The sequence below is a fragment of the Malaclemys terrapin genome, chromosome 14 (genome assembly GCF_027887155.1).
Source record: "Malaclemys terrapin pileata isolate rMalTer1 chromosome 14, rMalTer1.hap1, whole genome shotgun sequence".
Taxonomy (NCBI): Eukaryota; Metazoa; Chordata; order Testudines; family Emydidae; genus Malaclemys; species Malaclemys terrapin.
Genome location: NC_071518.1, coordinates 32,208,650 through 32,225,712, shown reverse-complemented (window position 1 = coordinate 32,225,712; position 17,063 = coordinate 32,208,650). Strand labels below are relative to the sequence as shown.

Sequence of the window (17,063 nt, the reverse complement as noted above, 5' to 3'; positions counted from 1 at the left end):
TGACATACTCCACAGTATTTTTCCAAAGAATGGATTCATTTAAGTGTCAATTGTCTTTGAATGGAAACTTGTTTATAGGATTAAAGATAAAACATAATATTTTTGAAACACTGCAGATCACTCTACAATACAGCAAGAGTGATGCCGGTAAACAACATAAGACAAGTGTAATAAGCTCAGCACAGTTTAATGTAATTTTGGGTATTGCCTCAAGGCATTTTTTTTTAAGTTCCAGAGTGTATTTCTTTTTCTGTTTCCTGGCAAATTTACTCAGGATACAGAATAAAACAATTATGTAGGAAACGTCTTAAAGCCAGGCTTCCTAGAAATCTGTAAGATTAATGTTAACCTAATTGTAGAATGCAATGATTGCCACTTTGGAGAATAGCTATTATTACAGGTGTCATTTTTACTACAGCATTACCCACATTAATGTCACCTAACATGAAACCCACTTGTGAATCTAAAGTTACAGCGGGCTTGGTCCAAAGCTCCTTGAAATCAATTGGAGTCTCTCCGTGGACTTCAAAAGGCTTTGGATCAAGCCCTGTGTTCAGCAAACTAAAATCTATATAAAAAGAACAGGAGTACTTGTGGCCCCTTAGAGACTAACAAATTTATTTCAACATAAGTTTTTGGGGCTACAGCTCACTTCTTCGGATGCATAGAATGGAACACACAGACAGAAGATATTATACATACAGAGAACATGAAAAGGTGGAAGTACGCCCATGAAAGCTTATGCTGAAATAAATTTGTTAGTCTCTAAGGTGCCACAGTTCTTTTTCTTTTTGCTGATACAGACTAATACGGCTGCTCCTTTGAAACCTGTCATAAAATCTATATAGTCTGTTCTAGACTGCTATAGCTGTGTTTGTTAAAAGCCTGGTAGGTGCCCATTTCCCTCTTTATGGTAATATATACTACTATATTCCTGCAAACATTAGATATTTCTAAACCAGGCTTACCATTAAAATGTCACAGTGGGTCTGTGCAAGCCCTTTTGGTGAGACCTGTGACTGGCCCAGGCAGAGAATAAGGACTCCCTTATACCCCTGGTGCATATTAGGTTGTAATTATCAGTTCCACTGGCTAAATAAATAATAATAAATAATAGAATATACCTGTTACCTGTATAACATACTATTATATAAAACAGATATATTTTATTATATTATAGGTATATTATATAGGATAGCATTTATATATATATATAAAAATCAGAAGTAAAAAAAAATCCAAAGCTAACATGAAAATAGAGTTCTTGAATTGTGAAATATGTATCAAGAAATAAATACATACAAAATGAGATTACATTTCAGATTTCTCAGATATTTTATTGGAACCTTGGTGTCAGAGTGTAAGTAAAGTGAGTCTGAAATCAAAGCTTTTTAAAACCAATTGTCATGATCAAATAGTAATGAGACATAGACTCTCTTACCTATAACAGTTGTTGTCAAACTTATTATAACTAGCAAATGCAATTAAAACTCCAAATCCAGCTCCTAAAGAGTAGAATATCTGAGTGGCTGCATCAATCCAGACCTGAAGAAAGAGATGAAAATTATTAGATGTGTTAACTCAGTTTAAAAGAGAAAAGTTGAGTGGCATGACAGAACTGTACAGTTAGAACTAGCTTTGGATATCTATTGAAATAATATCTGATCACTCTCCATGATTACAGAACCATAAATATTTCCCAGCCCATCAAGAACCAAGGCATGGGATACAGTCAAGGACTGGACTATTTCAACAAAGAGGCAAACTCTAAAGCAATAGAAAAACCTAAGTATGTGCAGAGTGGCATTATAGGAGTGCTGGTTGCTTACTGAACTTCCACAGAGTACAGAAACGATTAATTGATTTTTTTGCTGTGCTGTGGCAATACACTTCCCACTAGCACTGGGTTAATTTGGATTGCACAGTCAGAAATAAAAATAGTTAAAAGGCTAGGAGTTATGGAATGTTTTCCTTTCCCAAAGGAGAGTTTATTGCATGGAGCTGTAATTACAGTTTATATGATGCTTTCTTCCATCAGAGGTCGAAGTCTGATTGACATGCTGTGAATAGGACTTCTAAGAGAGATTCCTTTTCAATTCTCACTCATTTAAAGGACCAAGAATTATTTTTATGATAGTCATTAAGTCCCATCACTTCATCTACTCAGACTGTATATAGCCCATGTCCAGAGACAGTGCCTGGATTTTAAACTAGGATTCTGAAAATACAGGCAGAGGAGTTCAGATGAACTGTTTTCAAACGTCTCTGCCCTCAATTGTCACATTGAGAAATCAAAAGCTCACGGCTTGATCCCAAGAGGTTTTGAAGTTAGGGGAGCTGAGAGTACTCAGCACCTCACCGACTCAGAATGTTTGGGTTTAGCTGAATCTGCCAAATACAGCCTTAGGCTAAAACACCCGTGGGTGTGGGTTGAGCAAAAAAACTCTAGGATGTATTGCTATCAGCTGCTGGTGCTGCTAACACTCCGCATCCCACTTGTTGGAAAAGTTGTACAAAGTCTAAACCAGGGGTCTCAAACACGTGGCCCAGGGGCTGCATGCGGCCCACGGGGTTGTTTTCTGTGGCCTGCGAGCTCCTCGCGGCCCCCCCCCCCACCGTTTACCGAGAGCGGCTCCAGCCCGACGCGCACCGGGGGAAGGGGGGGGGGCACAGGGCTCTTTGTGTTGCTCTTGCTTCAGGCAGTGCCCCCAGCAGCTCCCATTGGCTGTAGTTCCCCGTTCCCGGCCAATGGGAGCTGCTGGGGGTGGTGCCTGAAGCAACAGCCCTCTTGCACCCCACACCCCAACTCCCTGCCCTGAGCCCCACACCCCTCCTGCCCTCCTAGGGGGCAGAGTTGGGGTGGGGATTTCAGGGAAGGGGTTGGAATGGGGGCAGGGCCTCATGGAAGGGGTGGGGTGGGGCGGGGCCAAGGGGGGCGGGGGGAGGTGTCAGTAACGTGGCCCTCATATGGCCTTCGTGGTCATTTGAGTTTGAGACCCCAGGAATTTTAAAAAATAAACTATACTTGGAAATGCCATATTGGCAGCACAAGGTCCTTCTATTGCTTTTTGATAGGTCACTGGCTCTTTGCCACTTTGTGTCCTGCCGCTGGATTTGTAGCTGCTTACACTAGTTCTGTATTTTTGACCCGATTGAAAAGCACGTAAGTCTCACTGGCTTTAAGATGACTTTAGCACAGGCTGTATAGCGATGGATTTAAGCATGGTCTTAGAGTTAAGCATGTACTTTTGGGCCTTGCTAAATCTGAACCTTGGATTGAAACAATCCTCTGTGTTAACCCAATTAGCTGCTGTGCGGATCAAGATAAGGAGTAAGCAGCAGAAGACACAAGTCACTAAAAAGTCAAGGTTCCATGCAAAATATTCCTTGTAATAACAAACAGGATGCAACAGAGAGACAATAGGGCTGGGTTTGTCTACAATTTACACCGATGTTATTCTACTAATTTCAATAGTTACTTCTGACTCATGCCATGATTCAGTTTAACTGTATCCTATAGTATTTGAATTTGTATGTACTATTACAAAAAATTCTAGGAGGTTGTAGCCAGTCTTTCACTCCAAGCTTCCTTCCTGTTTATATTACTCTAACTTTTGTTCCTACACTTTCTCTTCCATGTATGGACTTGCAATCTTGCTGCACCATACAGAGAGGAAGGGGAAATACTAAGTGAATCCCCAGACATGATGTAATTTTCAGGAAACTTTTTATGACGTCCAACGGAGCAAATACCTCCTTCCTGGCCTAGAATTCCTGATGGCTCCGGTTTTATTAAGCACCCACTGTTGTTCCTTTTGTGGACCAGAAGTACAGCTGCCATTTACACCAATTTTTAAGTTAATCACTTGCTTTTGGTGCCATAGAGCCAACAGTATCAAGCTTTGTGCTGCTGGACTTTCAACAAGGAATGCACGTAGGCCCTGTTTCCTTCAAAACAACATTTCTATCCGCATTCTTGATGGGTCTGATCCGGCACAGTGCTGGTGTTACTGGCAATGGAAGCCTCTCACGAGTTGCTGACCACCTTGCCATACTGAGCCCTATAAACTCTTGGCATGAGGGGACCTTATGCCTTTTACATGAGGACTTCTGATCCAGTGGCAGAGCAGATTGTAGAACAGTGCAATTTATCTGTGACTTTTACTTGCTGCTGTTCTTCACAGGGGAAAAAATATTCATAAGTCAAAGACTCTTTCAGAAACACACTGAACTGGTACTCAGGCAGCTGTCAAATCTCCCAGAGGCCCAATAACAAGGATTAAGCACACAAACACGTCAATAGAGCCAGCAGGGGCCCCAGCCTCCTCAACAGGGGGTTGCAGAAAGAACAACTCAACAGGCAACTTGACCTTCCTCTTCCTTGTAAGTTGTCTTCCATCTTTCATCATCCTGCAAGCATTCTCTCTGTCTCTGTCTGTCTGTCTCTCTCTTTTATATAAGTAATCTGGAAAATCTGGTCTCAAACAAATATCTTTGTGGCTAGCCAAATAGCAGCTGTATAAACTTAAAGCCCAAAAGAGCAATACACAAATATGGTCTACAAATGCAGAACACAATTTGAGGACCGGATCCTGAGTTGGTGTGAAGTCAGCATAGCTCCATTTATTTCCAGCTGAGGATCTGGCCCTGAATATTTATTGTTTTCCAAACATCACTTAAAATACTAAGGAAAATGAAAAAAGAACAGGAGTACTTGTGGCACCTTAGAGACTAACAAAGGTGTCACATATCAGAGGGGTAGCCGTGTTAGTCTGAATCTGTAAAAAGCAACAGAGGGTCCTGTGGCACCTTTAAGACTAGCAGAAGTATTGGGAGCATAAGCTTTCGTGGGTAAGAACCTCACTTGCAAGACATCTGATGAAGTGAGGTTCTTACCCACGGAAGCTTATGCTCCCAATACTTCTGTTAGTCTTAAAGGTGCCACAGGACCCTCTGTTGCTTTTTAAAGGTGTCACAAGTACTCCTGTTCTTTTTGCGGACACAGACTAACACGGCTGCTACTGTGAAACCTGTCATTAAGGAAAATGAAATCACTCCCGCCCCTTCCCCGTATTGTGTAATATACAGTAATGGGTGTGTGTCTGTATAGCCCATTTCTCATATGATGAGCGTGACATTGCTTTGGTGACAGACGTGGCTCAAGCTATAGTATTTGGATCTGGATTCGAAGCACCCCGAAGTGGAGTGGGTTCAGATTTGAAGATGTGCTGTGCTATACTGCAATGTCAATGAGGAGACCTAAATACTGGCTGCTGCACACAGCGGATAAAATGAACATTACTACCAAAAAAAAAAAAAAAAAAAAAGGAGTTGTGGAGGGGCTGTTTTGATTACAAGACATGAAGTAGTCCTGGATTTTGGTATTCAGACTTCGTATTAACTTTGTCTAGTTTTTCTAACTCTGATGGGACTCTCTTTAGGTGTTTTCATGCCAGTTTGTTTCTTCTTCTCATGTTTTTCTAGTTTTCTATTTTGTATCTATTTGAAAAGCACTTAACATTTTCAGGTTGGTCTGTACCAAGGAGATGCCATTGTTTAAGGACTGGTTCTTTTTTCTCCACTAAGTAAGAAACAAAAACAAAACAAAAAAGCCCTGGGATAAAATCTGTTTGTGATCACTAAATTACTGCCCTCTGGGGCTTTGGAAAGGCTGGTAATTTCATAACAAATTTGAGTGAGTTGACTTGCAGATCTTTTTAATACTGTGGGCTGAGGGCAGAAGTTATTCTAATATACAGTAGGTTGAATGTTCTCAGGGCACTAAGGCCTATAGGACTATATTGGCTACAAATTGAATTTATGTGGGCACATTTGCTTAGGGTGACTTACAGTGTCAGGAAAAGCTACAGACATATGTAGTTCAAGTTGCTAATTCCTTACTAAAGTCTCAGTCATTACAATAAAATGGCTTGCACTGGAATGGCCCTGACAAGTAAGGTATTCATTAACAAACCTCAGTTCAGATACTCGCCCAAAATTTCAAGTGCCTATTCAAACTGGGAAACATAATCCAAAATTATTTTTCCCCCATGAAAATCTTCATTTTCAATTAAAAGCTATTTTCTGTAGACATTATTTTTCAATGGAAAAATTTCAATCTGCTCCGCTCATTATCTTCTACTAGCAACTGTTCAACATAAAGGGCCAGAAAATAACCAGATCTTACCAACTATTTCCCCAGCATGCAGGAGCTCTCCGCTGGGACAGAGCCTTTGCACCACCCCATGGCCAGACAGGAAGCACATCATCATAGGTAGGGTGTGTGGTCAAAACATGTACGGTTTCTTAGGGACCACTGGAAGCAGGAATAAACTGAAGCAGCCCCCAGACTATTCTACCAGTACCAATGCCCAGAATTATACAGATCCATCCTGATATGGCTCCCTGATGCTCTCCTCACCATCAGAGAACCAGAAATTCAGCACAGTAGAGAAACTAGAGTAATGTTCATGTGCCAACAAACATAAATACATCATTTTAGAAATGAACACTAACAATTTAATAACAGCTTCCATTTCTATTAACTCTGACAATAGTTAGGAGGTTCTGTGAGGGCTATTATTTCATTATAGGAAGCAAAGATGGAGGAGAGAACTTACCGTAGCTTCTTTTAACCTTTTGAAATCTATGTGAAGGTAAGCATTTATTCCATTGTATGCACCAGGCAATGTGATTCCATGGATTAACAATACAAATAATACAACATAAGGCAAAGTGGCTGTTATCCACACAACCTGCAGGGAACAAACAGACACCAAATGTTAATTAATCTACTGTTACACAAACAGGAAGTTTTATAAACATGTTGGCGAATCCGGCTGTCCCTTTGTTGCATTTGTCTCTTCTGTTGTCTGGAGGATGTCTTGATTGTTTATCATAAGGGGCACTGTCCTAGCAAAAAAGAACTGTTAGCTACCGGTCACACAGACTAGGAAAATTCCCACAAGTAAAGATAGGTAGTATGTTAAAGTATGAGATGGGTTAGGCAAGTGAGATTATATGTCAGCAGTGGAACGACTATATTATTAATGGTCATATTAAACTTCTGAGCAAGCTCAGTGTGAATTATTTCCAGAAATGTAAGTAGACATGAGCAGATATTTGCTGTAAATACCATAGAAATATAAAAAGCAACCACAGACAGCAAGAATGCTCAGATCTCTTCCACAGGTAGGACTTCTGGAAGCAAACAATACATTGAGATTGATTCATTCACCACACGTTGCCAAGAAACATTCCATTTATTCTAAGCAATTAAGTAAAATATCAACATGAAAATGAGGAAATGCTGGCATTTACTGAAAATATATGGCATAAATGGTGGGTTAACCCTATTGTTGTAATTGAAAAGCCAAATAAAGAAGGGCTGTGCATTGAATGAACAAAGAAAGGCTGTGCATTGGACCACATGATTGAAATTCAACCACAGTACATGAACATTAACTGATGAAAACTGTTGAGGTGGTAGCTAATTTATCAAAATCAAAAATATTCTGAGCTTTGGAAGCTAGAAACTCCTTTTCAGTAAGTGAATAGAGTTGTGTCAAGGTCTAATGTCTTAATTTCAAAATATCCAAATGGTGTGGAAGTAAATATCCAGGTGGTTTTATTTCAACTCTTGACGTACTTCAAAGAATAGTTGCCGAAACCTTTGGAAGTGATAAAGTGTTTGTTAGAATGGACGTTTATTTAATAAAAGCAAAGGCCCTTAAACAATACAATGAAAGCTTTAAGCAAGTTTTGCAGAGAACCAGAGACAATCTTTACCTTTATCCAACGCCAACAGAAGTCAAAGGAAAGACTCACCCATTGACTTTAATGGGCTTTATATCAAGCCACTAATACTGAACTTAAAGTTAAAAAGCTAACAGAATTTTGCAATGCTGGACATCACTGGAGCAAAGATGACATAACTGTTGAGTCAGATAAAACAGGAGCTGTATTTGAAATGTCCACTCCACTTTGTAGAACAGATATACAAAGATCTAAAGCTTTGGTCCTAGTGGCACCCTTGGGTACAATGATTTACAACCCCTATTCCCCTCTGCCCCCCAAAAAGTCACTTTCTAAAAAGGACAAAGAACAATATTAAGATACAAGAGCAATATTAGCTCTACCTTTCCTGAAGTCTTCACTCCTTTCCACAGACTAAAGAAAAGAATTATTACTACCACCAAGAGGCACAGCGAAAGCTGCCATCGGGGTGAGCCAAGGTCATGGATTCCACTGCTTTCATGCAGATGCAGTACACCTCGTCTAGACATAAGAGGGGAAGAGAGACAAAAAAAAAAAAAAAAAAAAAACCGCCATCAGGTCATTGCTTAGTACTTCTCATCCTGTGGGCTGCAAGTAGACATGAAAGCTGAATGACAATATCAGTGGCTTCTCTGCTTGATTTAGTTTTTACTAGAGCTGGTCAACATTTTGCATATTTCAATTGACAAAAAAGTTAATATTTTTTTCCTATTTTGATTAAACCACAGAAAATAAAATGAATGTGCGGACACCCACACCCCCTTATTCTCCAGCCAGACAGCTGGTTGAAATATTTCAGATTTTGAAATTGATGAAAAATGTCAATTTTCATATATATGTGTATACAGTATATTCACCAATATTCTCCCCTCATTTTTGACCAGTTCTAGATTTCACTTAGGCCAATGTCAACTAGAAATCTGGGTCACCACAGCATGAGGAAATGGGAAGTTAAATAATATAACTGTTTTGCTTTGCTAGCTCATCATATCCAATAAAGAAGATTTGCCATAATCTTTTGGCTGGTTCTTCAATTTCAGTCTTAATTGGATGAAAAATGCTTTTAAAAGTATCATGCCACAGTAGGTAGCTGCTCTGTTTTTATTTCATTGTAGGGCCAATAACAAATAAGGAATGGAAGCACATGGATCAGTATGTATGTGATGCCCATTCAAGAATCTTCTCTTTTTTAGAAATTAAAAGGTGAGCGTTAGTTTATATTTTAAGAAAAATGAGTGCTAAGACCTGCAGAAACATTAACAAAATATACAGATAGATTCCTTATGATGCTTAACAAAAAAAAAATTCTTCAACCAAATTTAGGGACATAAATAGGCTGGGCTTCTTTAGAATAAACCTACAAAGTCTCACATTTTGAGCAAAGGTTTACATGAATGGAACCCACCTCAAGTCTTTGATATTCGGAAAAGTTAAACCTGATCCTGCATGCCTTGTTCTCATTGAACATTCATTTCCCCCAAAATATTCTTTTGAATTTTTAAACGACTATGCTTCAGTGGTGATTGTTTTCCATGAAAAATCTCACAAATGATCTTACTGTTAGGAACATTTGCCAAAAGAGCAATTTCAAATTTGGGTTTATGAGTAGTTGCATTGGAAGCTTGATTCCAAGAGGTCTGTTCCTTTCATCAGGAAAAAGAATCATAACATGGGGGAAGTTTTTGTTTGTTTGTTTCTTAAGCCTCAGCAATTTAATGTTAAGGCAGCTGGGGACCAGCTGGACTAAGGGGGTCCTCCTAACCATTCTCCCTGTAGCAATGAGGAAGGTGACTTCACAACAGCTGTAGGCCATGTGAGGATTCCCTGACACATGAGATTCTCCAGGGTTGAAGCAGCTGGGTGGAGGGCCACTTGGCATTGGGAGAGTAATGCAAAATGACCAGAGTCCATTCCTGGACAGGGGCCACTTTCTCCACCAACTGAAGAACAATCCCATATCTCCTCCAACATTGTGCAGATGTGCTTTTGAGCCTGTCATTTGATGTGTTCTGGGGTAACATAAGCCCTACAGACCTATTTAAAATATCATCAGCTTCAGTGGACATAAACTGGAATATTTATTTTCAAGTCAGACCTGTCGTCACCTGTCTCTCTTCTCAAATCCTTAGTTGATTCACAACTAATCCAGAAACCTGCCAAAACACAATATTAATGGAATCAACCTATTTATTTGGGTTTTTTTGCCACCAATCTCTGTAAGCAGGTCTACATCTAAAACTACCCAATGGAGGATGGAGTGTGAAACGTGCTGAGAGCGGTACTACTCCTGTTTTATAATATATTTCTCTAACTCCATTAGCAAAACAAGGAAATTGTCAGATTAGTATCAGGGGGTAGCCGTGTTTGTCTGTATCCACAAAAACAACAAGAAGTCCAGTTGCACCTTAAGACTAACAGATTTATTTGGGCATAAGCTTTTGTGGCTATAAAACCTCACTTCTTCAGATGCATGGAGTGAAAGTTACAGATGCAGGCATTATATAATGACACATGAAGAGAAGGGAGTTACCTCACAAGTGGAGAACCAGTGTTGACAGGGCCAATTCAATCAGGCTGGATGTAGTCCACTCCCAATAATAGATGAGAAGGTGTCAATTCCAGGAGAGGCAAAGATGCCTATTCCCAGTCCCTATTCAAGCCCAAATTTAACACCATTAATTTGGGCTTGAATAGGGACTGGGAGTGGCTGGCTCATTACAGAAGCAGCTTTGCCTCTCCTGGAATTAACACCTCCTCATCTATTATTGGGAGTGGACTATATCCACCCTGATTGAATTGGTCCTGTCAACACTGGTTCTCCACTTGTGAGGTATTCTCTTCTCTTCGTGTGTCATTATATAATGCCTGCATCTGTAACTTTCACTCCATGCATCTGAAGAAGTGGGTTTTTTACCCATGAAAGCTTATGCCCAAATAAATCTGTCTTTAAGGTGCCACCGGACTCCTTGTTGTTTTTGTCAGATTAGTGACAGCCAAAGAGAAAGACAACAAAGGAAGGCAAAAGTCAGAAGATGTAGTAAAATAACCAGTGATAGTAATGAAAATTGGTAGACAAAATATTAAGAAAAAGTGATGGAAGATAAAAATGAAAGTGAGGAAAAACATTACCAGATCATTACTGGGAGATGGGGGGGGGGAGGAAGAGAAAAGCAGTTAGAGAGTAGATAAGGGACTCATTACATTAGGCTGAGCAAGACACAAGAAGAGTTGATAAATCAGGATGACTTTTAGGCTTTGTAATATTGCAGCCTGACCCCAGAACACAGGGCCAGTGGTATTCAGCTGGAACAGCATGAAAACCCTACTGAGGAACCTGCAGACAGGAAAACAAGAATTGCCATAGTCCAGTTTCTTGTCAAGGGTGGGTGTAAATGCAAAGGGCCTAATTCTTGTAATTTACACCAAGGCTACTTTACATCGCTCTTACAATGTAAAAGGGACTTAAAGTGGCTATAAATTACATCTGCACCACCTTTGAGACCCTTTGCACTGTCAGGGTTATAAACTACTATATAATCAGGCCCGAAGAGTCTTCCTGCCTATCTGCTGAGGTGGGAGGGGCAGGGCTCTGTGGGATTTCAGGCTGGAGGATATTACTGTCAGGGACTTCACTGTCTCTCTCAGGGAGATTTTATGTTTGCCCTTCTATTGTTATTTTGGAAGCAGCGTGTTCGGCTCTTTGTGTCTGGAAAGCAGTTCTCCCCACGGACAGACTCCTCCTACCTGCCCTGCTCCCTTCCGCTCGCTCTTCCTGGGCAGATTTCACTCCCCTACTTCCTCCTGGATGGACTATTGTTTCCCCTCCCTCACCTGAATTCTTGAATTTCCACCCAAGTGAGGCCACTCATCTCAACTGAAACCAGAAGACAACTGGCCAGCAGCAGTGCGCTATTTATTACACCCTTGCCTTCTGTTCTGCCTCCATAATATAGCTAGGTCCTCTCTGATCGCAGATCCTGGATCCCAAGTTGCCAAGACAAGGTCCTGCATTTACACTCACAGCTTTTGTTAAACTGAAGAGGCAGGGTAGCCTTAGCGATAGAACACTGGACTGGGACTCAAGAGATGTGTGTTCCATTCCTAACTGTGCTACGGGGTCACCCTGAGCAAGTCACTGCTCCCTACGTGTCACTTTCCCCATCTGTAAAAGGATGGTGATATTAGCCCCTTTGTGAAGTGGTTTGCGATCTATGGATGAAAAGTGCAATATAATAGTTAGGTATTTTTATTAGGTCACCTCTGACCTGGGTCCATCAGAGCTCCTTTGTGAGCTATTTTGAGACCTTGTCCTTTATGGAACCGTGGAAGGATTAAAGCATAACAAGGAAACTAAACTCAATAGAAAGAACACTTCATATCCATATGTGAAAATGACTAGATTATCCATTCAAATATTTTTAAGCCATAGCCTGAGAAAAAAACAAAAACGATAGCGTGATATTGCCCTTTGTATAACCAAAGCCTATGGAGAGATTCCTCAGTAGCTTATTTGTGTGACTAACTCTTACTGAGAGAGTCACAGTGCTGTACTTTGCAAGTATCAGAGATTAGTGTGCAAGCAGATTGACTTTAAATGGAGGCTATGCTTCCAATCCATGTCCAATGATAATTCCAAGTTTAATTAAAAGGCTTGTTTTGCCATTGTGATGCAGTTTATAGACCACACAGAGACTAAGGGAGTGAAGGAGCAGTACTGGGTCAAAAGGGCCCCGCCCTTCAGCAGCTGTGGAATATATTCCAAATGGATGAGCTACTCAGAGGGGGGCTCTAATAGTCAAGCAGGGGGAGAGAGTGGAGGAGAGGATGGCTGAAGGGAGGAAGCCAGTTTGCAGCCCTGGGGACAGAACAATCCACAGGAGAAGGGTCTGGACTGTGGGTAAGACCCCAATTGGGATGGTAAAGGTCTGAACCTTTTCCCTCCCCCGATGCCTGCTAAGAGAGAATAAATGAACATGGAGAAGAGAGTTGGGGACACTGATTGGGAGCTCCCTGCTGGAGGGGGAGGGGGCAGCAGCCACACACCAAACTGCAGAGAGCATGGGGGAAGTAGGAAACAGCCCAGGGGATGTCAGTAAGGTTAGGGTGACCAGTCAGCAAATGTGAAAAATCGGGACAGGGGATGGGGGGTAATAGGAGCCTCTATAAGAAAAAGACCCAAAAATTGGGACTGTCCCTATAAAATCGGGACATCTGGTCACCCTAAGTAAGGTGCACCAGGAAGAGGTGACTGAGACATTCCACATCTTTCCCCTTTGGGCCCTGGTCTGTAGTGGGATGGAGAGGCAGGCCCAGGTCTCCCTAACTTCGCACCCCTCTCTTCCATCCAACTGGGAGAACCCTGGAGCACTGGGGAATGACACACTACAGCTCGACTGCTAGACTGGCTGACCACCAGGCAAATTCATCTCTGGACTTCAGGGGTGGAAGGACTGTCAAGCCATGGCCTGCCAGTCTCTGAGTGAAACCAGCTACAGCCATCCTCATTTTTTTTAGTTGAAAGAGGTATTGGTTTGCATTTGTGTTAGACCAGTGGAAGGAATTTTACACACACATGCATGTGCACAATATACAGAAAGGCAGGTTTCAATAGCAAAGTATATCTGTCCTCAGAGCGATTTGTTGAGGAATTGATATTTTGGCAAATACATCATACAATCTCACAAAGTCATTCATTTTGACAAGCTTGTATTAAAAACAGAAGTATGTTTCTAGCCCTTATGTTAGAAAATATAAACTTCTGGATATTAACTGATGTAGTGATGTTTTTGACAAATGCATTTGTTGTCAATAGCCTCAATGCCAGGTGGTTGTTTTGAAAACTTTTGACATCTAAATCTGATGAGGACAAGTAGTTTTAGGGCATGTGGGTTATGGTATAGGCACCTATAGATATGTCTCTTGGAGTTGCAAGTGCCCAGTTCCTCCAAAATTCAGACATTAAAGATTTATCAAGTTAGCCTCTCAAAATTTGTGGCACTTAAAATTAGAGGTTGCTTTTGAAAATTTGGGTTTAATTTACTTTCCCAGGGTCACAGAGCAATAAGGCCAATAGAAACACCTAATAGAGAGACAGAGATGAGAATAAACCAAGAGTTCTGAGTCCTAGCCCCTACTCTGATCTAGATTAATTTCTTTATCACTTTAATTTTTAAGTTTAGACAACCATCCTGGTTAGAAGATGCTACAGGGACTTACGGTATATAGTGTATGTCAGTGGTCATCAACCTATTTACCATTGTGGGCCGCATATGCAGCTCTCTGTATGTTATGTGGGCTGCATCCACACATATATATATATATATACACACACTACTTGTATGGCCCTCAGGATGTCTCATGGGCTGCACATGTGTGCTGATTGGGCCACAAGCAGCCCATGGCTGCAGGTTGAGAACGACTGCCATATGTAAACTACAAACCCTAAAATTACTGCTCCCTGCTAATTACATTTATAATGCAATTTGAAATGTGTTCATTGTGCTCATTCCTGCAATTGGAAGAATCATCTAGGTGTGTCCCTCAGGCTGTGGTCATAATTTTAAATAATTATTGGTGCTGGTTTCCTTAAATGTGTAATGTACAATGTCTACTAAAATTACCTGTCTCTGTGTAGGTACTTTGATCAATGGCCCGGGCTGGTATATTATGAACTGCTGGTTGATCTAAATGAAATGATATTAAATTTTCATGAATGTTAATCCTGAGCTGATAAATGGCTGCTTTGGGATTTAACTTTTCACAGAGAGAGAATATTAATCCCAAACCACTGAAGTCTTTGCTCTACTTAATGTTGCCATTTAATTATTAATACTGGCCTCCCTTGTTATGTGTACAATGCTTAGGCACATTAAAGTTTACACTGCACTTTGAAGCAGCTGCTTGTTAAATCTGATTTTTGCACCAACTCTCTTGTGGTTTGCAAATAAAAATAGAACCCTTTGGTTTAACCCCTTGGCTGCTCTGATGAATAGCAGGCACACAAAGTGAGGCAAGTTAGCCTAGGTCCAAGTTCTTTAGAAGTAAGAAGCAAAGCAGCAAGGGCACGTCAGGAAAATTCCCTGCTCCCAAGTACGTATAGTTTGTGGTTGCTAATGGAGTATTCCTTGAATAAGAGTCTTGTAAACTTTGACCAGACAGGTCAGTTAACCAAAGTCCCAATTCTACAATGAGCTCACTACAGGTAAACCGACGCTTGCATGGAGACACTCTGATTTCAACGAGGCTGCACGCAAGTACAAGGGTTTGCCAGTATGGAGCTCCTTGCAGGAGCAGGGCCCAGTGCCCTTGACTGCTGCATGAGAAGGACACGAACACACACGTTCTCATTTTATGGCTGACGTTTGCTATAATACTAAGCGGGGGAAAGTCCACATATAGAGGCTCTGGCTCAGGTTGTCAAGATTTCAAATCTAGGGCAACTCAACAGGAGATCTAGAGCTGACTTCAGTTGTTGTGATCCTCTATAGGGCAGTCACTCAGAGAGCCAGATACTCTCACCAAACCACACAGGGCTTTATTCATGAGAAGTAACACTTTGAATTGCTCCCAGAAGTTAATGGAAAATGAGTGTATTGCATGCAGGACAGGTGTAATCTGTTGATATTGACTCTTTGCAATATACCATTGCTTGGAGCCCCTCTAGAAACTTAAACTGGCATAGATGTTACTAAGTCCCCTAGTTCCAGGTTTTGCTATAAAATCTAAATTCAGATCAGGTTTGCTAAGGTTTATGAACCCTTCAAATAGAGCTAGCCAAGTATGACAGTTTCCTATGAATATGCAAGCACATGTAAATGACTTCATTTGCTTTGTACTCACATTTCATTTAGAATAGAACCATAGAATCGTAGGACTGGAAGGGACCTCGAGAGGTCATCTAGTCCAGTCCCCTGCACTCATGGCAGGACTAAGTATTATCCAGACCACCCCTGACCGGTGTTTGTCTAGCCTGCTCTTAAAAAAGCTCCAATGATAGAGATTCCACAACCTCCCTAAGCAATTTATTCCAGCGCTTAACCACCCTGACAGTTAGGAAGTTTTTCCTAATGTCCAACTTAGATCTCCCTTGCTGCAATTTAAGCCCATTGCTTCTTGTGCTATCCTCAGAAGTTAAGAAGAACAATTTACCTCCCTCCTCCTTGTAACAATCTTTTATGTACTTGCAAACTGTTATCATGTCCCCTCTCAGTCTTCTCTTTTCCAGACTAAATAAACTCCGTTTTTCAATCTTCCCTCATAGGTCATATTTTCTAGGCCTTTAATCATTTTTGTTGCTCTACTCTGGACTTTCTCCAATTTGTCCACAGCTTTCCTGAAATGTGGCACACAGAACTGTGTTCCCCTTTCTATGAGTAGGCATCAAACAAATTTTACTGATATGAATTCTTGTGGAAAACAAATATCCCGGCTGTGCATGAAAGTATTTGTGGGAAAGCGATTTTAAATTTGCACGCAAATATTTGTACCAGAAAGGCTTGCACACTCATCCAATCAGAGAAAAGAATCAACAGCATGTGACTTTGATTGTCTTAAAATGTCTAACGTTAAAATAGCAAATATACAATACTCACAGAGAACTGTTCACTGTCAGTTCATGGGCTTATAAACAATTTGCTAAAATATTTCTTGAATGCTTCTGAATAGCTAATAAACCGGAGGTAACTTGCTTAAGGCTCTTCCGACGGCAAAAGACAGCAAGATTCACTGGATACATTATTCAATATGGGGCCTGATCCAAAACCCACTGAAGTCAATTGGAGTCTTTTCATTGCCTTCAGTGGATTTGGAACAGGTCCATTGGACAGGCACACAAAGCTAGAACCAAACTCAGTGTTTGCACGAGTCCCTCTGAAGAGAAACTCCCCAGTGTTACCCATCCCTAACCTTTCCCAGAAACATCTGGAAATCCCTCCTTTTCAATGACCGTTCCAAAGAGGTGATTAAGTTAGGGATCCAGAAAACTTATTATGGACTTCTTTATTTCCTAACCAAACCCTCAGATTTGTATTTTGGATCTGGCTGCAGCAGGAGCTCAGGGAAAAACTCTTGAGAGGCTCAAACATGAGCAATGCTGTACACACTTATGAATTAGATCTTGTTACCTGCTAAACTGGAATATAACTGAAAGTTGCTGACAACTCCTGACCCTTTTCAGCCTAGCATGAGCTAGGATTTTTCTTCTTATGGAATAATCAACAGAATATCAGACTGTCCCTTTTCATTCATTGCGGCACTGCTTAAAGAGGTGTCTGGACTCAAGCAATTTT

The 17,063-nt window shown here is 40.9% G+C and overlaps 1 protein-coding gene across 2 annotated transcripts in view; it reads right to left on the bottom strand.

Moving 5' to 3' along the window:
* Nucleotides 1–17,063, bottom strand: part of SLC6A2 (solute carrier family 6 member 2) — a 111,792-nt gene that overhangs the window by 51,735 nt on the left and 42,994 nt on the right. For both annotated transcript variants that reach the window (XM_054049232.1, XM_054049234.1), the window contains 3 exons: nucleotides 8,139–8,277; nucleotides 6,621–6,755; nucleotides 1,442–1,545 (listed from right to left, as the gene is read on the bottom strand). In XM_054049232.1, the coding sequence (XP_053905207.1) occupies nucleotides 1,442–1,545; nucleotides 6,621–6,755; nucleotides 8,139–8,277 (378 nt within the window). The remainder of the gene's footprint in view (nucleotides 1–1,441; nucleotides 1,546–6,620; nucleotides 6,756–8,138; nucleotides 8,278–17,063) is intronic.